The sequence below is a fragment of the Cynoglossus semilaevis genome, chromosome 18 (genome assembly GCF_000523025.1).
Source record: "Cynoglossus semilaevis isolate Cse_v1.0 chromosome 18, Cse_v1.0, whole genome shotgun sequence".
NCBI classification, from domain to species: Eukaryota; Metazoa; Chordata; class Actinopteri; order Pleuronectiformes; family Cynoglossidae; genus Cynoglossus; species Cynoglossus semilaevis.
In genome coordinates this window covers 5,852,862-5,879,507 of record NC_024324.1, presented here as the reverse complement: position 1 = coordinate 5,879,507, position 26,646 = coordinate 5,852,862, and the positions used below count along the sequence as shown (strand labels likewise).

General features: G+C 38.9%; 1 protein-coding gene across 1 annotated transcript in view; it reads right to left on the bottom strand.

Moving 5' to 3' along the window:
• csmd3b (CUB and Sushi multiple domains 3b) overlaps nt 1-26,646 on the bottom strand; it is a 232,649-nt gene that overhangs the window by 154,690 nt on the left and 51,313 nt on the right. Inside the window, 1 exon segment of the mRNA XM_025064901.1 lies at nt 15,327-15,439. Coding sequence (XP_024920669.1) covers nt 15,327-15,439 — 113 coding nt within the window.

Below are 26,646 nucleotides of genomic sequence, written 5' to 3'. Positions count from 1 at the left end.
GGCAACACTTTCTAAATAAAACACTAAAAGGGCAAAGAGGATTGATGCAGCTTTCTTCACAAAGTCAATGATAACGACTACAAAAGTGGACCTTTTTCAAGGATGTATATTCAAATCAAGGCATGTTTCAGCAGAGGAGCTCAAAAGGTGACTTTTTTCTTACTTTTCCTCTCTAAACCTTAATCAATAGATTTTATTTAAGGACTAGACCCTTCTGTAGTGCCACTCCCACAGTGAACACTCAGACCTTTCATTTATTCTGTGTGAGAAAAGGAGATATTAATCATAATAATGAAAGCGCAGCGTGAGGCAGATGGATGAAAGGAGAGATCAGTGCACAGACTGATGGCTCCTCATATTTAGAGATGATCTCATCTGAAAATCGGGCTGAAACTTTAACCAACACAAAGTAGTTATTTTTCAAACTTTTGGTTAATTAAGGTTCTGTGATGTAGGTTTTCAAAAAGCTGAATATCTAACCTATAAGAACATTGGGCTTCCTAACACTACACAACACACCATGCAGTACAACTCCACCTGTGATTCATTATTTTCTTGTTCTTCCGTTTTAGTTTGACTGTAGGCATATGACTTGTTCTTCCGTTTTAGTTTGACTGTACCGATCTTTTCCATATCCATATTAATCCACCTGTCTTCATCTAGGCTTCGTCAGCTCTTCCCCTTTTATCTTAGCATCTCAAACTCGCCATTTTGCAACCAACGCCTCCCTCTCTTCAACGTTTCAGTCTGTTACACTCCACCCATCCTGCTCCTTCAACTCCTCCACTCCCTTCTCTTCATCTAAAAACATTGATGAAATGCCAGCTCCCTCTCCTTGTCTCCTGTACCATCTAACCACCTTATCAGCCACTGTGTGCATTCCTTTATTCTCCCCTCCATCCTTTCTTTGCCTAGTTTATTGTGAGCATCACATAGTTTTCATTACACCAGCGTATTCGGTAGCCACTGGCTAGAGCACACTCATTTTCATGCTTTATTGCTGGCTGCCCTTTCTTATTTATTCTCTTTTAGCCTGACTTCTTTCTTTTTCTCCATTCTCTCTTTATCTATCTTTCGATCTGTCTTTTTTCTTCCCCCATCTACGTCTCTCCCTGGTTTACCATAACCATGATTTTAGCCTCAGTTGCTTCATTACAAGCTGCTGCTTTTATGGGCCATCTGTAGAACTATCTGCATTTGTCACACACACAGACACACACACACACAGGCAAGAAAACACAGAGAGGGCCTGCATGCAGAGCAGCCACTCTGTCTCACACGTGCATATACGCACACCTGCAAACACACAGCCATTTACCTGGTCTTTATTTCTCCCTAGATAAGCAATTACAACGGAGTCCAGGTACAGGGACAATCAGACGAGGAAGGAAAATGGGAAAGAGGAAAAAAAAAAAATCGAGCAGTGATAGGACAGTACCAGGGACAAGGAAAGGAAATGCTGCCATGCTCCTAGTGTTTAAAGTGAGACAGATGATACTGCAGACAGGGAGTGGAGGACAATGACGACACCAGGAATAAAACGGAAATAAAAAAATGATTCGATAAGGTCTCTTCAACCCTTCATGAGCGGTGACTGTTTCAAAAGGTGGAGTGTGTTTCAACCTGATGCTAAGTGGTAAAAATAAAGCTTGTTTTTACTATGTTCAGCTGCAAAATGATTTCCACAGATTATACCCAAGATATTTCCCCAACGACGAGTGTGAAGACCGGCTCCTGAGGTCTGTAAAAAACTGATACGTGTTCTGGAGCGCTCAGATCTATAAAAGCGTTCAGTGGCTGTCAACGTTGGAGTCAATTGCTTGTCAGTTTGATTTATTTAAGACTTTGACCAACTCATTTCATAGACTTGTGAAGAACTTATATCATAAAGCACTTTTAGTTCAGCAAGTCAATGGAATTTTATGGTGGAAGTTGTATATATTTTGACAACTTTACATTTACCTCAGTGTCTGTATAGGGCTGTAAACTTTTACGTTTTTTTAGTTTATGATAATATCATACATTTGAAATTATTATTATTATTTTTTATTATCAGAATGACTATGTTTCTGTTATGTGGAAGATTACCTGCCTGTCTAAAGTCAGGAAGCTGTTTGGTTGTGCTTTTTTGGCAGCTTTATTCATTGCCCAACTCTAAGTTCTGGCAGTGTTTTACTCTGGTCTGTCTACTGGCCATAAATCAGCAGAAAAAGACCAGGTTTAGTTTAATATGTAATAACATATCGTTCATATTCACCCGCCTTTTTAAATGTTATATTAACAAATATTTTTTCTCTCTGTTAAAAATGTTTCCGTTCTACATCACACGTGTTAATGTTAAAAAAAAGCCTTGCACATTAGCATTGTGACAGAATATTAATGGAATTCTCTGGCATTAATATTAAAAAAGGTCACTGTGTTTTAATTATGTTGACTTAATTATCTTGAGGATCAAACAGCAAAGGACGTCATTAATAAATCACACATGCATTAGACTGGCAACTCCCCTCAGATGCTGCTTTTTCCATGGGCATCTGCTTGGTGATGGAACAATTATGAGTAATTGTTATTAATTATGAAGAGAAACTGGAATAAATGGACAGAGAGACAGAGAGGCAGAGAGAGAGAGAGAGATCAGTCCCCACTCCATGGCCAGTCATTGTACAGATCTGCTGATACATGTGGGGCTAATACCCAAAGGCAGTCCACTGATGGGTTTACACCCACACTCAAACATAAATAAAAGGCTCAGTGTGAACAGTAATGCACTACAGTCATGGCCAAATCCTACAACTGAATTAAAGGAACAAAACAGGATCTGAAACTGTATGTAAAACTGTATAAATAGTCAGCTGTGTACGCTAAATTTATTCAGAGGTGCGAGTGGTGCCAGCTGTTGCAGCTGTTGTATACAGTACATTATCCTTGTGGTGATGATGATGCACCTGTGCTCAAATAGATTGGAGTTTTTTTGTTTGTTTGTGTGCTTTTACACAGGTGAGTAGAAGTGTGTTCAAAGTCAGGGCTGTTGGATGATGTTTGTTAAACCAAGGCTCATATTAGAACAGGCAGAGGATTGAAAATGAATTATTGAAACCATAAGAGACTAAAAGATGATTTCCTTCATGTTGGTTTATTCTGTAAAACTATAGAAAACTGCTGCGTCATTAATGATGACACAGTCCAGCTGTGCCATAAAGTATCTGCACCACGAGTGTCTTTAAAATAAAAGATTTGTGTTGATGGTTTTTAGGTCGCTAATTTATTGCTTGTTAACTACACACACACACACATACATATATACATATATATATTTAAAGGAGGCTTAAATAAAAGTATTTTCCTTCTGTACAAGTGGACCATACCTACTCAGTTGGATTCACTGTCAAATTTTGTGTTGAATAAGTTTAATGACTGAGAGGCAGCAGAGTAATTGGACTTACAACAGATAATTCATTATTAGGCCAGACAATAACCCAACATCCAACAAAATGACCCTTTTTGGTGGACTGACTATCCATCAAAGAACGTTAGCTGAAACAATGTACTTTCTGGCCTGGCAATTTCCAAGCATGTAATTGAATGAGCGGCTAATGGCTACGGTCTGACTGCTCACAAAGAAACATGGGGATGTCCATTATAAGGCCTTTACCTCCACTTCACCGCTGTGTGCGCACACTAATGTCAGTGTGCGTGTCAGTGCACATGGACAAGCAAACAAAGTGTGTGACTGCGTGTGTGTGTGTGTGTGTGTATGCATGATAGGGGTGTATCACTCCTTGATACAGTGATCAATGTTTCTCTGAGGGCCAGTTCAATAAACCATTAGATCTCCTTCTAAATACATCCTGCCAACAGAACTTCATTAGACTCAAGCACATACATACATACCAAAACAAAACCCCAGCTGGACTACGGTCACCTTTCATCCCTGTTTTCTGGTGCACATACACCTTCTGCCCACTAGGTGCAAACAGGCTTTATTTTATTTTTTTATTCCTCATCTGATTTTTTTTTGTTTTCCACATAATATCAACAAATATATTTCCTTCATTCTTACACCTCTGTTTGACCAATAAGTGCTACCATATAACCTCATGTCTTGTTCTGCAGTTTTCTGGTTTTACCTATAGGGTTAGCAGTGCTAGCCAGAAGGCTTTGACATTACCTTCTTTCACCATGTCCCCCATGCACCTCAGGAGGTCTCCAGACATTGGCCCAAACTTTGCTCCAGCCTGTCTCAGCTCCACCTCAGGTATACTTCCAGTATGCTGTGAGCACGCCTGAATCACCTGATGTGGGAAATGCACGAGGTTCATTGCTGTCTTTAACCTTTACTATAATTCCATTAGCCACTGGTCTACGCTGAGTATGACATCATGAGTTAACCCCCTCAGCTCATCATCACAGGTGAGGGGGGAAATGATCAATACACTGAGGTTCAACTCCGTCTTCACCAGAAACAACTTAACCCACCTGTCAATCTCCTGCTTTCTTTTCCTTTGAGAGCAGTGTTACCAGTATTACTGAAACGGGATATTATTTTTAATATATATCTATATATGTCTCTGTCTCTCTCTATCTCTCGCACTCTCTATATATGTAAAATAAAAATAAAAGTTTTCTTTTGTTTCCGACTGTCAAAAGTTGACTGGTGATGTTAGATCAGAGGGCATATTGTAATCACTCGCTAAAATGGTGAAATCAGAATCTATCCTCATAAATAAATAAAAATAATTTCAGCATTCCTACATGATGTGCTCTGACCACCAGTGGTGTTCTGGCTTTAAAGCCCGCATATCATCCAGATCAGATGAATTCACGGGTGAGCACATTTTGTTTAGATGTTTTCTTTCTTTTCGGATCCACAGCGAGGCACAAATGTAACCGTTTGATCCGACCTTAAAGGCCTGACTTTTGTCTTTTCCAAGACTTCAACAAATCGGCTCCTTTTACCCGAGATCAAACAAAAACAAAACTTTAGAAAGACACCAACAAAGGTATGGCCCTTGCTTCACTTTGTGCAAATAAGTTGTTTATTCTCTGTATAGCTGGCACTGCCAACTATAGTATACAGTAGATACTAAGAATGCCTCATATAAGATGTTGAGACAATGGCATAGTTAGTTAGTTAAAGTTAGACGACCTTACAGTACATGTAGGGCAGCAGTGATTTAAGTCAAGGTCCTGATCTCCTTCAGTCTATTCCTCTCTAACTGAACCCTGGCGTTCCCCAGCTCACACATTCATCTTCACTCCCCCTTCTTCTCTTATCTCTTTCTACAGCCACCCCTCTACTCACTATTAATTACAGGTCTCTCTCTCTCTCTCTCTCTCTCTCTGTCTCCCTCTCTCAACCTGTCTCTCCTTGTGCCTGTGAAAGTGCGTGCACATCAGGCTTCAGTATTAATTAAAGGTGTGAATGCTAATTGGTAGGATCAATAACAGGACATTGGGGCCTCAAGGGGTCATCAGCCAACAGGAAATCATTACGTGTCTGACATCACTGCCACTCTGGCCTATATGGTGTCACAGGCAGTATCACGTGCACACACACATATGCACCATGGTGTTCACTTTTACACTGTCACCGTCATCAGTTGATATATGGTTTGACCCCCGAGGGATTAGAGAGGGTTTAAGGGTTAGGAGAGGTGAGGTGAGGAAGGAACCCGACTGCACTGTCCCTAAAACTAAATCAATATTCATTAGAGAAAGAAAGTGAAGGCAGAGGGAAGGGGCAAAAATGAAGCAGGTGCTACAATTGTCACTGAGCAGAACTGAGAAAATGAGTGTCTTTAGAAAGCCCCCGCTGATCAATACCATATCGTTCGATCTCTACTCTACCATGTGCACAATCTCTCCTTGAAAGCATCTTATTTCTGTCAATGTAACCCCTTTCTTCTGGATAAGCCCTAAATTACTGACTGTCACTACAATATTCACTCATATAGAAAAAGAAGATCATTTACAACTGATCATTTACCCAATGGAATGGAAACAGCATTTGTGCCGAACTGCAAACAATCAGCACAATGTACAATTTCCAGGCCAAAGCCAACGACCAGTGACGTGTTGTTTGTCTAATGACCAGATCCAGTTCTTGTTTGTTCTTGGTAATTTAAGTCTTTAACAATTAGACATCATGCTCCTTTCATCACTGGTCAGGATTTAAGTCGACCACAAAGGTAATTTGTCACAACAACACGGTGACTTGAGTGCTCTGTTGCATGATGATAATTATTAAAATAAATAAATATAATACAACAATTATGAGATTATTATTATTGTAAACATTCACATGCGAGCCAGCAGAATAAACATCTCTGGACTCCATTGTGTGTATCTCAAATACAGTCAGATGGGCCATTTTGTCTCGATTCTGAGATTTTCACATGGTAACTAGAGTCATAGACAGATGGATGGACTAACGGGCAGAAAGACAGAGGAATAACTGGATGGTACAACAAACACAAATCTGTAAAAAGTTGGGGGAGAAGGCTAACTAAAAGACACGGGGAAAATGAGGAAAGCCGGAAACAGATGTTGCAGCTGTTGATGGGAACTTTGTAGACAGGTGAGGAGGTGGATCAAACTGTCAGGTGACTCATACGGAGAGACTGAGGACAGTCTGGTGGACAGATGGAGAGTGGAAGAAGTCCAAAACAAACAGGACTGTGAGAGGAATGGTAACAAGACGAGTGAAGCTCCAGAGGAAAGAAAATCAACATCGGAAAACCATCAGTGTTTGAAAACGTTTGTGTCCCATTTGCCAAATAAAAATATATTTCCTTTTATATATTTAATAAACCTGTACAGGCAACAGTATCTCCTACAGGAGTGTGTGATAGTGTGTGTGAGTGATGATGTGCTGGTGGCATAAACTGCTGCTTAAGAGCTGGACCATAAAATGATGGCATTTCCCTATTTTAAAATATATGTAGAAATCCTCCCAACTTTCACTCCCTCTCTGTGTGTGTGTGTGTGTTTGTGTGTTTGTGACCAGCTGAGGTCGGCGAGATACCTACGTTTGTGTGTGTGTGTGTGTATGTGCCTGCATGTGTGTGGTATCTAATAGCTGTGGTTACTGTAGCGTGACTTATTAAATTTAACATCAAGAGACCCCCTGGAAAAGTGAGTGACAGATACCAACACACACACACACACACTGCTTACCAACCAATAATACCACAGCAGAGAGAGATCATACGACACACACAGTCGGTGACTAGAGAATATGGCAAGAGAAAAAAATAAATCAAATAGATTGTAAATCAATATGTAGAAATCACATCTCCTACAACGTCTCACATATTTCAAACACTGTTTACATGGGGGGAAACCAAACAGAAATAAATAGGTCATCACCATGACAACCAGCACAACAACACAATGCACTAATGCCTGACTTAATTAGACAATGTGTAGCTACAGTATCACCTTAAATGGAGTGTATACACCTTACAGAAAAAAACAATGTCTGTGAGACAGACTCTGAGTCAGACATTATGAACCCTGTTTTCCAACAGTCTGCAATAATCTGACATTACTTCCCAGGAACGACTCTTTAGTTTGGAACCTTATTGACTACATCCACTTCTTGTATACAGTCGACAGTTTTTGCTCAGTTAATCTCTGTTAACACACAAACACAGAGGCATTAATGATAATGTAATTACTTCACCTCGTTTTCTGGTCGGTCAACATTTGTCCTCCAATGAGCAAAGTGACCAAAATTAACAGGATATTTTGACACGACACAAAGCCTTGCTGCTCAGGTACGTATCAGATTTGAAACTTTTTGAGACTTTTAGTTGCTTTTTGAGACTTTTAGTTTTTTTGTGTGTAGGAAATGTGTTTAAAACCTGGTGCTAGAAAAACATCTCCACAGAGCTTTGCTGCTCATTCTGGTTTCGTTGATTCTTCAATTAATTACAGATAACAACAATACACTTGACTTCAGAATTTGTAATAAGTACAGTATTTATTAATCTTAGAAAAGCTTGTTTTAGAGCTGTATTTTGTGAGTCTTTTTTGGGCAACAAAAAAGGTTCTGAAAGTCAAAAAGCTACTCCAATAAGATAATACATTTCTCATTTTTAAACATTAACATAAATGAATGTTTTTATCTATCACAATGCTAGTAATTATGCCACTAGAGAAGCTTCTCCTATGGTAATGCCTACAGGAAAATAATCCTGAAGGTACTCATTTGGTGAAACTGATAAATCCATTCTAGTAGCAGGAGACAGCAACCCTGTTGTTGTGAATGTTTTTCCACCTCCAATACCAAATCTAAAATGGAGAAACTCCTTCAGTCTCAAATGCCCTGATGGATTCACAGTAGACGTGACAAAATATATAAAGAAAAACAAGGTTTTAAGTTTGTTTTTGAGCAAAGCTAGTAGTGCTGTTTTACGACACTCCACACTGTTCCACCGCAGTCGACAGAGACAGTGGTAATGATATTAAAAGCAGCAGGAAAGCGAGGAAACACAAAGTGCTGATAGGGAGCAGAGCACGGGGGCTGAGAAATACAGCACTGAGAGTCGTTTTAACAATTAATTACAAAATTACATATAAAGAGAAACGTCCTGTGGGCCACCTTCAAAAAAACAAATCTGCTGATTAGAAGCATCTCAGTCTTTGTGATGTCTTATCACAACAACGATGAGGGACAGATTTGGACAAACTCTGCATTAGAAACTCCTATTTCAGCATGACTACGCTCATTTTATAGTTGCGTTAATCAACCGTGGTATTTGGCACTCACAGCTGATTGGATAGGCCGAGAAAGTGATCCGTTGTCTGAGGTAAAGTTGAATAATTACGTGCGTTTGGCTAGAAGGCTGGACATTTTTTTTTTTTTTTTTTAATTTTTACAAAGACACAAAGGCACAAGCACACAACTGCAGCACTCTGCTACACATTAATAAAAACAATGCAGTAGGGCAGCCCATATATATTAGTCAGGTGGCCCCACACTGTCTGACAGAACTAAATGTCAAATCGATAGCTCACCTTATGTAATAGCAATCCTCTGTTGGCACAGTAACTTTTTGGAACCTGCTCCTGAACTCCATCATCAATGTATGTATAGTTTTCTTTTCCGTTCTATGATTAAGCTACGAGGAACATAAATGTAATCACATTACAGAGACAAAAGACTGGCGGTCGTTTTCCTTACGTCATCGTTCCAGGACATCTATATTCTAAGGTCAAAATATTTGGCTGCCTCCTGCTGCAAATGTGTCAAATCCTTTTTTGATTTTCCCTGACAAACAACCATCAACATCAAATATGGGAGTAAAAGCTGTTTAAAAAACGACTGCATTGTGCTGATAAAATTTGTAAGAAAGATACCGTACAGGTCAGCTTATATTGCACCTACAGTATTTTGCTCACAACATAGGTGCAATATTATGAATTACAGTACAGTAATTAGTCGGAATTAAGAAAAAAACATTTTCAATGTTAATTGAATACTGATCTAAAGTTTTGTGTTAACAAAACTCTGCTTCTGCTACCACTTAATGTATTTGAAGACATTCAATTCAGGCTGAAAATCTGAATCTCTTCTGCTACTAAATGTATTTGAAGAATTCAATTCAGGCTGAAAATCTGAATCTAAGAGCGTTAATAATCAGGACTCTCATGTATCGGCGTTTGCGTCGTTGCTCCCTGTTCAAAACCACATGGACAAGGTGACTTGGCGCACCTCTTACACACACAAACATAATTTCCCAGGACCATGCAAACATTGTTTTATCTGGGGACAGAACTGACATATTCTTCCTCATTTTAAATGTATGAACCGAGCCACGGTTGTAAGCGTGTCAACACACAGATATGTTTTCATACACGGGTCCACTATAAGTGCTAATGTCCTATGAGGCGCATTCTAACGGAGGCTGGGAAAAGAAAATAACCAGTGAGACGCAAAAAGTGAAACAGAAAGTTGAGCCAAAAGTGTGTGTTCGTTAGCTGAGCCAGATTGTAATTAATTCAACAAAGCTCAGGTCACAGAAACACCGACACCTGTAATCCCTCCAAATCTCAGTGTGTACTGAAGCTGACATTAAAATACCTAAATAAGTAAAGAAATGTCGTCGTAAGCTAGAAAATAAGCATAGGAAATTCACCTTGTACGTCAAACCTCACCATTCAAATGATACAGTAGAGATTCTTCGTTCAACCTCAACGCTCACTGTCTTTTTCAACATGGTGAAAAATGACCATTATCACAGCGGCTGACCTGGATTCAATTGTGGATTAGGAGGAGGGGGAGTGAAAGTGAAATGATATAAAAGTGAGAAAGTAGCAGTGGGGACAGATGAGGGTGATAGATGGTGCAGTGGATATTGTCAGTGCCCCTAGGTCTTTTTGATAAAGATCAGAGCAGCGTGCACTGTGGGGGAGGCAAACAGGCACATGTGCACAGACACATGTGTATCCCCGACTGTGGAGGACATCGCATTGACTAACATTCATTTTCTGACAGGCTTTAACCTTATATCTCACTGAGGTACCTTGGAATTTAATGATTTGCAAGGCAATGCCTCGCCTTGGGCCATTGTGCCACAATTTGATGTACTTATCCTGTAAAATTAAAGATCCAAGCAAGAATTTCTCAGCATAAGTATTTTCTGGACATTAACAGGCTCCCTCAGTGGAAGGAGTGCCATTATAAGTATGATTACTTTAATGCAGCATGAAAATAATCCATCCAGAGATCCATTTGCAAAGAGCAGCTGTTACATGACCTTTCAGGGAACTGATAACATGGCACATTTGTTTAGCCTTTTTTTCCTATTAACTAACACACTTAGTGTGGAAAATAAACTGAGGACTTTCAAAACCAGGAGCGTTTTTATTACTTGTCTGAGGTGATTACATCAGTTTTTCACTGCCGTGCAGTGACCACATAAAAAGTGCAACACATTTTTCGATGTAACTTAAAGACCACACTGCGCCCGAACAATATGCCATTGTCGAAACAGGAAAGAAATAACATATGGAATAATGTAAGAGTTTCCAAATTTCCACATCCAGAGTGTGTTCAACAACTACAACCAAACAAACAACAAAAACATCCCAGCTGTTCCAGGCATGTCCACAAACTTAAGACTGTTTTAGTGTGTAATAACCCAAACCCTAACCTTCAACTAATATATCTCAAATCTGCTTACTATAATTTACTCAGTTACTGTTGCTAGAATTTTTTGTTCTGTTTACAAAGTACTCTGGCCTCTGTGCCTCGTTCCCTAACAACAATTAAAGTTTTTACCGATTATCCTCTCCCTCCACACTTCATTACTTTGGAATGTCTCCTCACATTCCCCTTGGTAAACACATCTGGTACTGTAGTGTAAGTGCAGATGACAGTTTGAGAAGTGTGGTCCATTACTATTGTATGAAAGGGATGAAGCAGCAATGCAAAACCAGAAAGGTTGAAATGAAGATGAAGAACAGTGTGGAGGTAAGTTCAGCCTCTGCTGACTTTGGGTTTCCCACAGGACGGAGGAACACATTCCTCTGCCTGTCTGGAAGCTCAGTGTTCTGCATGTGTTTAGGGAAGCTCACGCCTGTATGAACACAAATGTATCCTAATGCATATTGTATGAATGTGTGTGTTTTTGTAGCTATATCATGTTCAAGGTTAACATGTCGTGTACGTGTTGCACAGTTGTTTATATAGTTGCATCATACAGTACTGACTAACTGACTTTTCTTTTCCACTGACTTTTAAACTGATGAGCAGAGATGACAAGTTAGGAAAAGTCAAAGACTTGAGCAACAAAAAGAGAGAGAAAAAAAAGAAGAAAGAATTACAACTGCTAAGGAAGAGCTCTCTGGATATGTTGTGTTTGTGTGTGCACGCGTGCTAGTCCAACGGTAATCTTTGATTCCGTCTCATCAGCAGAATATCAAACTACCTCCGACATCATGCTAAATAAAACATCACTGTCTTTTTAGGTTTTTTTTTTTCAAGGTTTCATACATGCACGCTTGATGGCATGTGCTGCTGTATAAATAACTCATGACCTCACAATCTTCAGAGGGAGAGGAAGAAATTCTCAAGGAGTCTGACAATCACTTCAAAGTCTGTCTCTGGAGCCGACAGGCAGGTTGCAAAGACTGGAGCAACACCCTGCTCCATAGTTCTATCGCAGTTTGATCAATGGATTGACCTCTGAATGTATTTTTTGTGATGTGGATGTGCTCACATCATACCTTTACACTGCTCTTTGTGTTTCAGATCCCAGTGCTTGGTAATAATTCATGAACTTTCCACAGTTTGCAGTCACAACAGTAAAGAAAACAAAGTCCAGATTTAGGTTAAACATCCACATCCTTGAGGTGCTCCTGATGTTCCTGAGGTGAGTGTACCTAGGCATTCCCAGGCCATTAGGGAGAAAAAAAGGACACACATGCAACTTCTGGAAATGCCTCCGGATCTGCTCATACTGACATGCTTGGAGAACATGTACCTCAGCACGAACATGTCCCAGAGGATCCTATATAACATGCCTAGAGTCCAGATGGAACAGTATTTCACCTTAGGACATGCTCCTTTCAGAATCCCTAACTCCTCACGTTCTCCATGTTCTATGTGATTTGAAGAAGATCCAACTTTTTCCAGCTCTACACAGAAGTTACATAAAGTTCAAGGTGAACTATATATAAAAATGCAAACACCAGCGTCCCTCTTTGAGAGAAACATGGTCAATCAGGGAAAAGGAGCCAAATAAAACTACCAAATTCACAGAAGAAAAAAAAGTCCTGTGTTGTTTCATGCAAATAACTGCATTAACAATAAATTACACTGAAAATGCCTCGAATTAATTCAATCATTAAAAATGTATACATTTTCCAAATGCTTTTGTATCGCAAAATGAAGATCTGTGGATATCTAGGATATTTGCAGTTACATTTCAATTGACTGTAGAAAATTGGTTTGTATTGCAAAATGGAGATCTGGAGATTACATTTCAATTGACTGTAGAAAATTGTTTTATCATCAGCAAAATGTTGCATATTCTGAAAAAGAAAATCCTGTTTGCCTCTCTCTCTCTCTCACACACACACACACACACACAGGCAGAACGTGATATAAGAAGCTGTTGAAACTCCTGCCAAGGAATAAATCTGGGACAACTGTTTGGACATACAAGGACCACAGGCCGACACACGCACACCCTGACACAGCACTTGTGCAGACTCAAACCCCGGCACACTGCAATCAATGATACTGTCATTACGCAGCGTTCCATACATACACCAACACAAACAGACACAAGATACGCACACACACACGCACAGCAAAAAGAAAGGTCGCCAGCACGGGGACTTAGTGTTCAAATAAACAAGGAGACGACGGGAGACACATAAGCAGCATGTGATTCTGTTTTTATGAAGGATTTGTGAGATTTGCGAGATGCTGATGATGTGAGCTGCAGTAATACACTGAGCTGCAGCAGTTGTAGTATTAACTGTAGTAGTAGAAGTCGAAGTAGTGGTAGCAAATATGTCTTAACATTTATAAGTATACAAACATACATATAACCTTCACTGTTATATATATATATATATATATATATATCACACATCAAAGTAGGATATAATTTTTTAAATAAAATAAAGTAATGATCAACTTTGGTGTTCTGTTTTCATTAACATTAACTACCATTCAATTCTTCTAAAGGCAGAATAGTCTTTTTTTTAAACGGCCATTCATACTGCATTGCCACAACTCCCCAGAGGGGGAGCCAAACCATCTCCAGTCTGCCTGTCTCTCTCCAACATCCTCTGTACTGACACGGCCCACGCCTTCAGCTCAAGTTTGTCTTATTGTCTCTGTGTCCTACTTTATGAGTCGAAAACTGAACTAAACTCTACAACTCAGACAATGAAAGGCTAAACAAAGATTCTATTTCTTTACGGAAAAAAAAAACTTCTTTCTCTCCGTTCTATCACCGTGGGACTGAACCACTGCCTCTAATTCAGGAAATTGCTTTAAAATATGCATGCACTCCCAATGTATTCTCTTAATGCTCTTTATTCTAGTTCTACTTTTTCCAAGGAATAACCCCAATGTATTCTCTTCTAGTTCTACTTTTTCCAAGGAATAAAATATTGTGATATTGGTGCATTATGTCGTAAAGCCATGGTTATAATTTAACTAATAAGAAAGTGTTTAGCATAATTAATTAATTTACATGATCAAAGTGTTTATATGCATTTTTACAGTATATATTCAATAATGTTTCGTTAAGATGCAAGAACAGTAAATATAGTGGAAAATACAGTTCAGGAAAACAACGGTGATTATCTAAAAGATCACTGTGTGTGTGTGTACACATACGTGTGGGTGTGTAGGTGCTTGTGTGTTGCATGTTTGTATGTTGGCAGTCGACCGTTTGATCTTTATGTTTTACACCCCAGAACTAAGTACCTGTTTCAGGACGTAAAAAAAAAAAAAAAAAAGTTATTCTAATCTAATCTAGAAATCTGTTACGTGCACACGACACGGTCTCTGATACAGAACGAGTTCTAATTTTAACTATCACTTGAACCAATCGTATCTCTTCCTTCATCTCTGGAATGGTACTGTTTACTGAGGCCCTGCGGGGAACAAAAAGTGTAAAAAGGGAAGGGAAGGGGCCACAAACCCTCTAGTGATGAAAAAGGAACAAGGATCCCACTGAGTACAATGATAAGAAGTCTACATTTGTACACGTCCCTGGTGTGGTGTCGCCTTTGCTTGATGAGGTTTGTGGTGAAAAACAGATATGAAGTAATTGTGTTATTTCTGGTGTTTCCAACTGTGGTTGAGCGAGGAATAAAAAACAGAAATCTGAATAATAATCCAACATGGTTTTTTTCAGCAATGCAGGAAAATATGACGAACGTGTTGAATCTAAAAAGAAGGCAGGTATTTCTTCAAGAGAACTGTATGAAAAACGTGTTCTTCTCTGCAACACTGGCTTTTCGTACGTCATGAACAGCTCAGAAGACTTGACCTGAGGTCCAGGGAATGGTGTTCTCTTAGAGAATATAAAGATCAGATGAAATGGACCATGACATAGAAATAAGGAGTTTGAAATCTGTAGCTGCATCACAAAAGATGTTCTTGTATAATTTTGCTCAGACCCACAACTTCAGGTCAATTTAACCTGTCTTAAAAATGGCAGAAAAAAAAAATCTATCTATATATTTCCTGCCATTTAGAGGTTCATACATCAGTACACGTCACCATCAGTGGGAACACAAAGGTAAGCAGTGAGTTAGAGCATTGACAGAGACAAACACAGACACTTTCTGACCTTCATAGTTGAGTTTGAAGCCATGTGCAGAGACGGCAAAGTCACTGGTCAACCTCAACGAGAAGACGTTACTTGTACTGGTGACCGGGGCAGGAACCTGGAAGCCTGTTAGCCTGGAGGAACAGAGAGGAAGGTGGTTAGCCTTAGCAACATAACACACACATACATGGAGTATTCCATACATTCCCTACTGGTAGAATAGTATAGGAATAGAATTGAATAGAACAGAAGAGAAGAGAAAATGTGCAGTACAAACGAAGCGTCAGCGTTGGTGTTCAGTTATTCTAAGGTGAGAATTAACAGGAAGCTAACGGCCTTTGAATGTGTCCTCCAAATACACTCTCACACCCTCTGCAGTACAGGTGTGCCGTCAGCCTTGAGTCATTGAACTAAATGAGGAAGACAAGTGAGAGGGGAATGGAAGGCTAGTCTATTTTAGACGTAGAAGAGTGCCAGGTCTTCTTTATCTAACGCTGCAGCAGCCATCCTTCCTTCTCTCCATCACACTTCTCCTTCTTTCATCTCCTCTTTCAACATCAATCCATCCTTGCAGCAGCATCGTTCACCATCTTCCACCCGATCTTTGCACTTCACTCGCGCGTGTTTACTCATCTACTCTGCCGTCGCTCAGTGCCTTTATCTTGGCTTTGACTTGACATGTGTAAGAATGCATTTATGATTATTATTAAACTCCAACCTCGGCTCATTATCTTTGTCACTTTGTTACAAGGTTTTCCTTTCAAAACTGAATGACATTAGAATTTGCTGAAGTTAATTGGCATGGCTTTTTGTGATTAATATAATTATACATATATATTATATAGTGACCTCCAATTCTGAAAAATAAAAAAAAAATCCTGAAGCTCTTACAGTATTACACCACCAGATACTGTAAGTGTTTCTCAGACACTCTAAAAACACTCAGACATCCCCGTTCATCTTCCCGCCGGCCCTCATCTGTTATTCTAATGAGCTTTTCACCCACACTCTCTTCTTTTTTCTACCTTGCTTTTATTCCACACTGCAGATTTGGTTTATCACTCCTCATATTTTCACTCCTTCTTTTATTCCACATTGTCTTAGTCATTACCTCCTGGGTTCTCCTCCTCAACTGTGTTTACTTCACATTTTCTCTCCTCTGGTTCAACATCAAGCAGCTTCTTCTGTTTCCGCAGCCATACTGTTAACTTAAATTTACTGCCCTCCTGAACCGGCACTTTTCCCCTCTTATTATTCTTCCCCTATTTACATTTGTGTTCATTCAAACTCCTCCTCACTCTGCCCCTCGTGCTCCAGTCCTGACTGTAAATTTGTTTTTCTTTGATTTAGGTCCCGTCTGTTTCTGTTTCTCCTGTTTTTCTTCTGCCCTGCTTCACATCTATATTCATGTTTCTATTTAGATTCATCCAAAAATTTCTATTCTTGGTTTCGTTTCATCTTGTCTAATATCACTCTAGGCTTGTGAGGGTCAATTTTCTTAAAAGTCTCCAAGCATGTCTTTAATCTTATCTCGGTGTTCTTCATCTGTGTCTCCATCAGTGATGCTGCTCCATGTTTGTTCGTCTTCTTCACTCATCCCTGCTCCTTTAATCTAGGCCTCCCTGAGACTCAAGCTTTCAAATATTTGTCTTTCTCTGAAGCCTTTTAAAACCTTTCCTGAACTCATTGACAGCCATCATCTATGCAAATTATTTTCATCACGTAACAACCACTGTGCATTTGACAAACTAACAAATTTAGACATATGGCAACATTTGGAAATCTGCCGTCCTGGATTCACGGTATCTATGTTGCACAAAGGATGTAAAATTCACAGTACTGTCTAAACCTGATACATAAAAAAAAGTACTAAATTGATCCCATATTTGGAGAATTGATGTGTTCGCAGCAGATATGCTGTTAACAGGCTGCTCCTATCAAGCACCAAGCATGTGGTTTGTCTAGGAATCAAACCCAGGACTCTCTGCTTCCGAGGCAGGCATGCTAACCACTACACTATGGAACCTAATTAAATAAAATCAAAATATGAACTAGGTTGATTTGTATCTACATCATTAAAACATTAAGAACCATGAAACAATTTGGCTCATAATTGTATGTAATCATATTTGTTTTAAAATGTTAATCACATTGTAGTTAATAGTTATAAATGTTAAGTGGTTTTCTCCCAGTCTCATTTTTTTTTTTTTTTTGGTTATGCCCTTGGATAAAATTCATCAGCTTTCGCTAGTATTCCTCCCAAAACGTAGCTTTACTTTAATTCTAGAATACTTAAAATACCAACCGTTTTCCTTTTCTGTTTATGTTCCCCTACACCCACACATGGCTGGGTGAACTGACGAGTTAATCGCCCTCTGTATTTACCCACTGGCCCTCGTGGAGACTGAGTGGTTGTGTTTTCCAGTCCGACCGATCACCAGTCTCTCACGTGGGCACGGAAACATCTGCTACATCAAAATGCTTAAAAAGGGCTAATTACAGAGTAATTTCTATGTCACTCTGGCTGTCCCCACCAAACAGTTACAAAGCTAGTAATGACACAGATCCTGCCTGTCAGACTCCAAACTGATGCATCTAATCAAGCATTTCCTTTGGTCTCCTTTTTTAAGATTTTAGCTTAAAAGCATTACATGGTGACATTTCAGTCTATTGGCTGAAAAAACTGTATGAAATTTGAAAGATTTTAGCTTAAAAAAGGAGTTTTTTGGCTGAAAAAACAGTATGAAATTTGACCAGAGCCAAAGACCATTTTATACCACTGGTAAACACGTGCCTGCAGGCTGCCTTATCACCACGTTACTGCTCAAAATGTCACTAAAGACAAATGAACGGTGCTTTTGATTGAGTGACAAAGTGTGGCTGTTTTGATGAGAAATTAAAGAAATATTATGTGAGAAAAACATGCCCTCAATCCAACTCCACGTTGCTGATTAATTCTGAATATCTTACTGTAGCTGTTTTCTGTGTTGCTGCACTCTCTCAAAAATAATTAGTCCACCACACATTTACACACACATATGCATGCATGTGTGTGCACACACTTACTTCTCCAGTTCCTGTTCAATAAATTATCACGTTTTGTGATACATGTAGTAAGACGTTGCAGAAAAGAGAAAAAAAAAAAAGGAGCACTATCCTTGTGCAGTTCTGTTTTATAAAGCCTTTCTGTGTGCGAAATGAAACCACACTGGTAAATCAAAGGAAATCTGGTCAATGTAGAAACATACACTGCAGGTATCATGTTGCAGCAATAAAAAAAAGCGACTAAAAAAGAGACTAAAATATGTTATGTGGCAAATAACAACGGTGATGGTAATTGGTCTGATCAAATTAGATTGGAGTTTGAAGCCAACATTTAATCACATTAGTCTGTTAGAGACTGACCAGAACGTTCACCTCCACATTTGACGTTCAAGCCTTCAACATTTTCTATGCTTGAATAAACAACATGTTATTATATAAATAATATTAGCTAATGCTAATATTACCTCTGGGCCTCTGTTAAAAAATAAAGGAGGAAAGGAAGCATAAAATTGACTTAACAACAAAGTTTTGAATTATTACAAATGCATGTTCATATCATTCAAACATCAGTGAATAACAGATGCTGAAACATCTGATTTATAATCTGTCCTCGTCACTCGTGGTTCTACTGAGACAGTCGTTACAAATCAAGTCATGGGAGACTGTGAATGACAAGACAATGAACAAAAAAGAGGAGAGAAAGTTGTGAATGTGAATGAAAATGTGAAGAAAAGTTCATGATGGTGCAGCAGAAATCAAGACACAGACTTCCACATTTAAAATGTTTTACATATTTGATCATGTTTACAGACAATTTTGAAATAATTCCTGCAAAACAACAGCCTCCATAATCAAATCTATCCACAGAATAATGTTAGAGTAATTGTCTCCAACCGGACCTCTTTAAGATTTAATTAAAAACCCCTGTCCTACACCAGCTTGGGCTATTGAAATTCACCTTTAATTAGCACTTGTAGTTTTGATCTAATCAATGTATCTTCATTATCAACTGTGCTACCACAGGCTTTTAGGGATGCGGTAATTAAACCTCTGCCTAAGAAGCCCTATTGACCCAATAACAACAACCCTCCTCTTAAATTCTCAATTCATTAAAAAAAAAAGAAGCTTATCTGCATCAATCTGCAAAGGGATTGTGTGTTTAATATCAGCAATCAGTAAAAACAGTAAACAGCAGAAGATGCTGATAAAAGTTAGTTAGTGCTGCAGCAGATATTAGTTCATAACAGCTCAGATAACGTTAAGATGAATCCTATGTTTTCCTCTTTACTCTCCTGTAAGGGAGTGTTACACCTAAAGGGCTGCATATCTGAGTGAGTATCAGAAACTGTATGTAATATTAATAATATCTTTAGCTCTCCCTCTGTTTTTATTTTAGGAACAACTGTGGATATTTGTTACTGAACCGATCATGACCTCACACACCCCTCTGTCTCTGGCCTCTCCCACTGTTCCTCCTCCTATCTCCGCCTCACCTTCACTCACTCTTTTCCACTCTCTTGCTTCCTTTTACTCCTTCCATTGGAGGACCAGTAACTGTGTCAACATCACAGCCGTTCAACTTTCATTCCACCTTTCCGCCTTTTCCCATGAGACACTGCTTTCTGTGTGCATTTCAATGACGTTGGTCTGAACACTGCACCATTCATACTCTTTGTCTTCCTCCTCAAATAACCATTGATGAAGTTTCCCAATTTAGAAGTATTACCAAATACATACAGTTAACTGATTTCAGCTGAAAGTTTCTTCACATATGCCCCATATAAGTAATTAGACTTAGTTTTAGTCAGAGAAACATACTTTTGCAATGAAAGTGCTGCTCAGTAAAATTTACTCCACATATGGATTTCACATTAATATTTTAAGCAAAAAAAAAATCAGCACCACAAGGGCAGAAACTTTTGAAACAACATTAAAAATGTGTCTCATCGTGTCTGATTCAGACCTTTCCTCCTCCGACACTGTAGTGTCCAGTGATTTATTTCCTCTGCTTGTGTCTAAAGTTCAGGGTCCGTAGTGAGTGATTGATTAACAGCACTACCTTAGCTTCTCTCTGCCTCTCGCTCTCAAACTCCCCCCTCAACACACACACACATATATATACACACACACATATACAGACACACAGGGTCATTTTTCAGGTTCCATTACATGTGTTCAACAGTCATCCATGTGTCCCTCACATCAATCATGAACTGACCAGCCTATACTTATACTTGTCATCTTTGGTGACGTCCTTGACAACAGTAGCGTTCAGTCCACATGTCAGTGGCAATTAATACGCAAGGATATATATATATATATATATATTATTTTTTCTTCATAATTGATGTCTATATATATATATATAATCTGACTGTAGAGGTATCCAAGGATATATATTTTTTTCTTCATAATTGATGTATATATATAATCTGACTGTAGAGGTATGACTGTAGAGGTATTCAAGTTAAAAAAAAAAAAAATTCTCCTTTTGTTTAAACATGACATCAGAAATGTTGCTAACAGCTAAGACAGAAGCTAACGTTTGGTCCTGATCCGTCGCCTGCTGTTTTACCTCACAAGAATCCACCTCCACCTTTCTTTGCCCAAAACCACCCACTCCAAAAAAATAGTTGCGAAAACATCACATCCTTCACCAGGTCACCCTCACACCTTACTCACTCTGAAACCATTCATCACAGCAGGGATGGAGAGAGGGATGAGGGTGGAAGTGAAGGAAGCGTAGAGAGTGTATGAGAGAGTTATCAACTCTCAAAAGTGTGTGTGTGTGATATGGCAAATGTACAGCTTATGTTTGTGTGTGTGCGTTTGTGAATATTTGTTTTTTCTCTTGCAGCTGTAAGGAAACAGCAATTGAATGTTTTTTTCTTGCAGCTGTAAGGAAACAGCAATTGAAAAGAGAGCCGTTTAAACAGCTGAATGTTTACCCCGGACAATGAATTAGGAGCAAAATAATTTAATGCAATGACCTCTGAAATCTCACAAAGACTGACTCACAAGAAAAAGAGTAAAGAGAGTAAATCTTGTCAGGCCTCAGACACACACTACATGCTTGAATGCGCATGGACACCCTCACAGGGACGCCGGGCTCAAAGTCAGACTGGGATAAAACCAATTTCCTTCCAGCAGATAACATCCAAGGCTGCGAGCAAGGTTTTGTCTGTGGCTTTGTGCAGAAAAAGTGCTCCCTATACGTCTCCAGATGTGTGAAGCCAATATTTCTCACACAACAATTTAGACTTTATTGTTCATTCAGAACATTTTGTAATGTGCGAACCTGTGCATGTATCTTTCAGTGCCACCCACTGGCAGCCAGCGGTGGTGCCATTCACAGAATTCTGGCAGGATAAGTCATTTTATGTTAAATCACAAAGGAGGACAAAAAAAGGAGAGAGGAGGCTTTGCTGGAGGTGACAGAGACTGTCGCTGATCTCTGTGAAATCCCACGGAGATGAACTGCGGCTGAATAGTGGATTAACCTCTCCGTCAACCACAGAGACTCAAACTAGCATGAAAAGATGCATGCTAAAGAGAGAATCGTAATTGTAGCATCGACTTGAGGTCTAGGCTAACGCCACTAAGACACAAACTTGTGTTCCCAATAAGTTAATGCAGGACAGTTAATTAATTTTTATTTTATTATCAATTCTAATTCAACATCAAAAACTCGATCCTGTTAGCTGTTTACTATTTTTCCGAGGATCTTGAACTAAGAGGTAGGCTGTTGAGAAACAGAATAATAACCTATAAGGAAAAATACTTCAGAGCCTGAGGCTCGGACACAGCTTAGAAAATAAATTTAAACAAAAAGGTGCTAGACTTTAGCAAAATATACTCGTAAGTGTTTACCCCAAAGGTGAGAATTTCCATGAATTTATTCAAAAATAAGTCTAGAACTACATAGTGAGCCTGCAAAAAAGTCAAATTTTAAAAGACCTTTAAGTAGAAAAAAAAAATTCCAACTATGCTCGGCTGAAAAAAAAAAACCAATCTTCAGTTAGAGTTAATACATTGGCCCAGCCTGCAAAAAAGTCAAATTTAAGAAACTTAAGACCTTTAAGAAGAAAAAAAATCCAACTATGCTCTGCTGAAAAAAAAAACCATCTTCAGTTAGAGTTAATACATTGGCCCTCTCAGTCTTTCTGTCTCTTTTTTCTGCAGTTAGACAGATAGTGAACACTGCCTCCTTGAAGCTAAATCATATTTGGGCTGCTGGCAACTCCATCACTTACTGTTAAAGCTGACATGCATGAGAAAGGGCAAAACTACAGTGCATGAAAAGATGCACTGGACAGATCGTCTATGTTGGCATTAAGAGCGTAGGTGTCAGGGTTGACAGATCCTTAGGGGAGGAACTGCAGAAAAGATAAACATGAATGAACCATTAAGGACATGACAAGACGTTCGGGGCACGGAAAACAGACTGACAGATATACAAGGGACTTTTTAGCTTTTAAATGCACCATTTGTTAAAATATAATAGTCTGACAAATCATTGCAAAATTAATTCAAGAATAAATAAAGAAAATGAAACTTTCCAAGCAATCTTGGCTTTATAATAAAGTTTAGTTATATTCTTTTTTTTTTATGGCCATTTTGTTTTTAATGGACACTAGTTTAGTTTGGAAAGTTAGAGATGACCTGAGATAGAGACTTTAATTAAGAATACATTAAAGGCTGACATTTGTTACCTGGTGATTAAACACCAATATTACAGTTAAGATGTTATTTGAAATATCAGATTATTTCTGTGCTAGTGTGGTTGTCTGGACTGACTCTAATAAAGAAAAAGATAATCGTGCAACAAAAAAGTGAGTGAAAACACAAAAAGTAAAAAAGTTTCCAAAATATAGCAGTTAACCTAGGCCTATTCCATTAATACATTCTAATAAATAAATAAAAAAAGTTATGGAGAAATTCTCAATATATTCACTTATAGCTGAAATTACCTTTTTATGACATTTAAATAAAACAATAGTACTTTTCATCTCCTCCAGGTGACGTCTGCGTCACCACAGACAGTTAAATACAGCTTAGAGACATAACTGTAGACATAACATATGGTTCTTTCCAACATAATGGTTAAAAACATAATCTGCTCCATTAAATTATAAAGAGCATGTTATCCCTAACCTAAAGCGTAGGCTGGTGTTTCTAGACCTGAGGTCCAACGCGGCGTGATTTAATAGAGCAGATCACCGTTGCCATAATGTCAGGAGCAATCTCCTGACATAAAATGAATCTATGGTTTATTTCACACTCTCAACACAGACGTACTATCTGCAGAGTGGAATCATTTGAAACTGTTTCAGTAAATTAGACGACGTGAATGCTTTGAAAATGGATGTTGAGTTTTTTCCTGAGTTTGTACAATTAACCTTTTGTAAGTCATTATACTTTGTGTATAAGTGCAGTCTATATCTATGAGAGTCACACTCACTGTTACTAGGATGTAGCAAAAAGGAATTACAAATTAAAGAAACTGTCAGTTCCCTTGTCTTACAGCAAGAACCTTTCTCCCTAGAGGCTTTACTACTGGTAGTCAATAAACATCCCTATAGATTTCCCCCTAGAGGCTTTTTCTGAAAGAGAAGTGAGATGGATTTGATTACTGGTAGTCAATAAACATCCCTATAGGATCAAAAAGGTCAGCAAGTAATAACACGTAGAGTTAATTCCTGACCTTCCTAAGATTTACTTAGCAACAAATTTGGAAGCCAAAATATCTAAAATTACCTCATCTGACCACCAGGTGATACTCTAGTAGACTCTACAGAGTTGAATGTCTGATTCATTTGGCCTTTTACACATGAAAACCCCTGTGTGTGTGTGTGTGTTTCTGCACGTTCATGTGTGTTAAGGTCACTACATCATACACACATGAAAACCGCTCTGTGTGTGTGTGTGTTTCTGGACGTTCATGTGTGTTAAGGTCACTACATGGACTTTTAATTGAATTGTTGTATTTTCTGTCCTGGAGGATAATAGTGGGCTTTACAGAGCACTGCTCTCTCTCTCTCTCTCTCTCTCTCTCTCTACCTGTTATTACATCAATGTATTCTTCCAAGTATGTCTCCAGCCTGAGGATTTCAATAAGTACTCAACCCTGACTTGTAATCTTTAAATTGACCATCGATCACGAGTGTGTACATGTTAGCAATTATACAACTGTCTACGACAAACAGCACTGAAGGGTCTTTGTAGGTAGATGGTTTTTTCCATACAAATAATGTTGATAATAATGTCATATATTTCACAAAGAGCAATAAAATATATGCAACCAACAGCAGAGCTAAGTTTTAGCATTTAGGGTTAGCTTCTAGAAGCCAAGCCCATCAACGCTAAACATTGGCATGTTAGTGATTCAACTTATGCCAGAATAATCAAGTTGAGTTAGTGATTCAACTTATGCCAGAATAATTGTGAACATTATGTGGCAAATTCACCCAAAGTAACGACAGTTAAGATGAAAAAAAAAGTTACATTCATATGATCCCAGTCAGTCAGGAGAGGGTCATTTTTTTTCACAGGTCAGATGTGGATAAAAACTGATTTACTGACTCTAACTTTGGCTGTTGTTCTGTTTACCGTGCTCCGTCCCAGGTAAGGTTTGAGAACAAATTGGTTCAGTCTTTAAAGAAGGAACGCACCAAAGTAGAGCTTCCTGTGTTTGCCTTCACGTAATGAGAGAAGCACGTCTCTCTCTACCCACACACTTCACTACTACACTCCAGAGGGACAGTGGGCGGCTATGAGCAAGGTGTTTTTATCTAAGCAAATGCCTTATTCTCTGCCTGAAGAGTGGGTTTGAAAGAAGAGTGCCTTTAAAGTCAGAGACAGAAATACTGACTTTTTTTTCCCTTCTACTCCTTCTTTCTTTCTATGTTTAAAGAGGCCATGAGAGTCCAAACATTTTAAGCATCAAGTTGGTTTATAAAAAGAAGCAAAGAAGCTGGGACAAAGGGGCTGTACTTAAAAAGGCATTGTATATTTTTTAGATTTTTTTTTTTTTTTTTTGTGGTTTAGAATGAATAATTGGTCCAGAGACGCTCTCACAAAGGGAAGACTGCTGCATGGATTAGCTCAGGCTATTCAGACCAATAGAAATATGAGATAATCCGACATTGCTATAGTATTCTGTAAGAGGAACAAAGAAAAAGCGCCTGCTCTATTACGTACATATAAACACACCCCCCACATCTATAGATTAATAAATGAGCGAGAGACAGCGAGAGACAGCGAGAGAGAGAGAGCTGCTCACTGGTCTCTGTGGCTGATCATATTGCTGGGGTTCTTGACCAGTGGGTGATGTCACAGCTGAAGGAGGAGCTGCATGTTTCTGACTGTGTGTGTTTTAGGGGGTTAATGGGCAGCTTGAGGGGATTAGCAGTTTAGCCACTGGGATTACTGGAATTTCACAGAGAACTACACACACACACACAGTCAATATTGCCAGACAGAAAAGTCATCCAAGGTATATTGGCTTACTTGTTACACTAGCCTGGTTATCATTAGCCTGCTATCAGAAAACAAGCAGGGATTAGTAGCTCCATCCACGGCCAACGCTAACTCTGTGTCATCAGGGCCACGCACAGTGAGGCGTGTTCAGCTCACAGAATCAAAGGGGCTCACTGTCAGGACAATTTAGTCTAAAGCTGTGACACACACATCCGCTCACGCTCACACACACTTTACCTCCACTGAACCTCTCTGACGCTTTAATCACAAAGATGCATCTTGTTGCTGCCAAGAAAACTTTAAATAGATAATGACCATGAACTTCACTGTTTTTCAGAAAAGGGATTTCTTTCACAAACACAGACAGGCGCCCACACACACACACACAGCATCCAGTGTGTACCTGTTGTTTATTGCACACTGTAATTTGCAATGACAAGCAAAAAAAATGTAAAACTAAAAGTGCCAAATAAGGGTGTGAGCGCCTTGCTTATATTATGTAAAGTCGCCGATGAATATTTATGAAGAGGAAACTGAAAGTACTTCACTTTGTCCTTCTAAAGTGGTTACAGCGCCAACAGATAGATAATTGATATCAGAGTATATCGTAAAGCCAGCTCTCATTTAAATTCCGTATCGTCGGAGGGAACACAGCTCTGGGAGACGACTCAACTCCTGGAACACTTTGTTTCCCTCTGTCTTTACAGGAAAAGAACATAAAAGAATTATATGTCAGACCATCACAGTTGTACAGTACAATGAGTTCACAACAAAGACCTTAGTCGTTCTAACTATTTTATTCCATTTCATCTCAAGC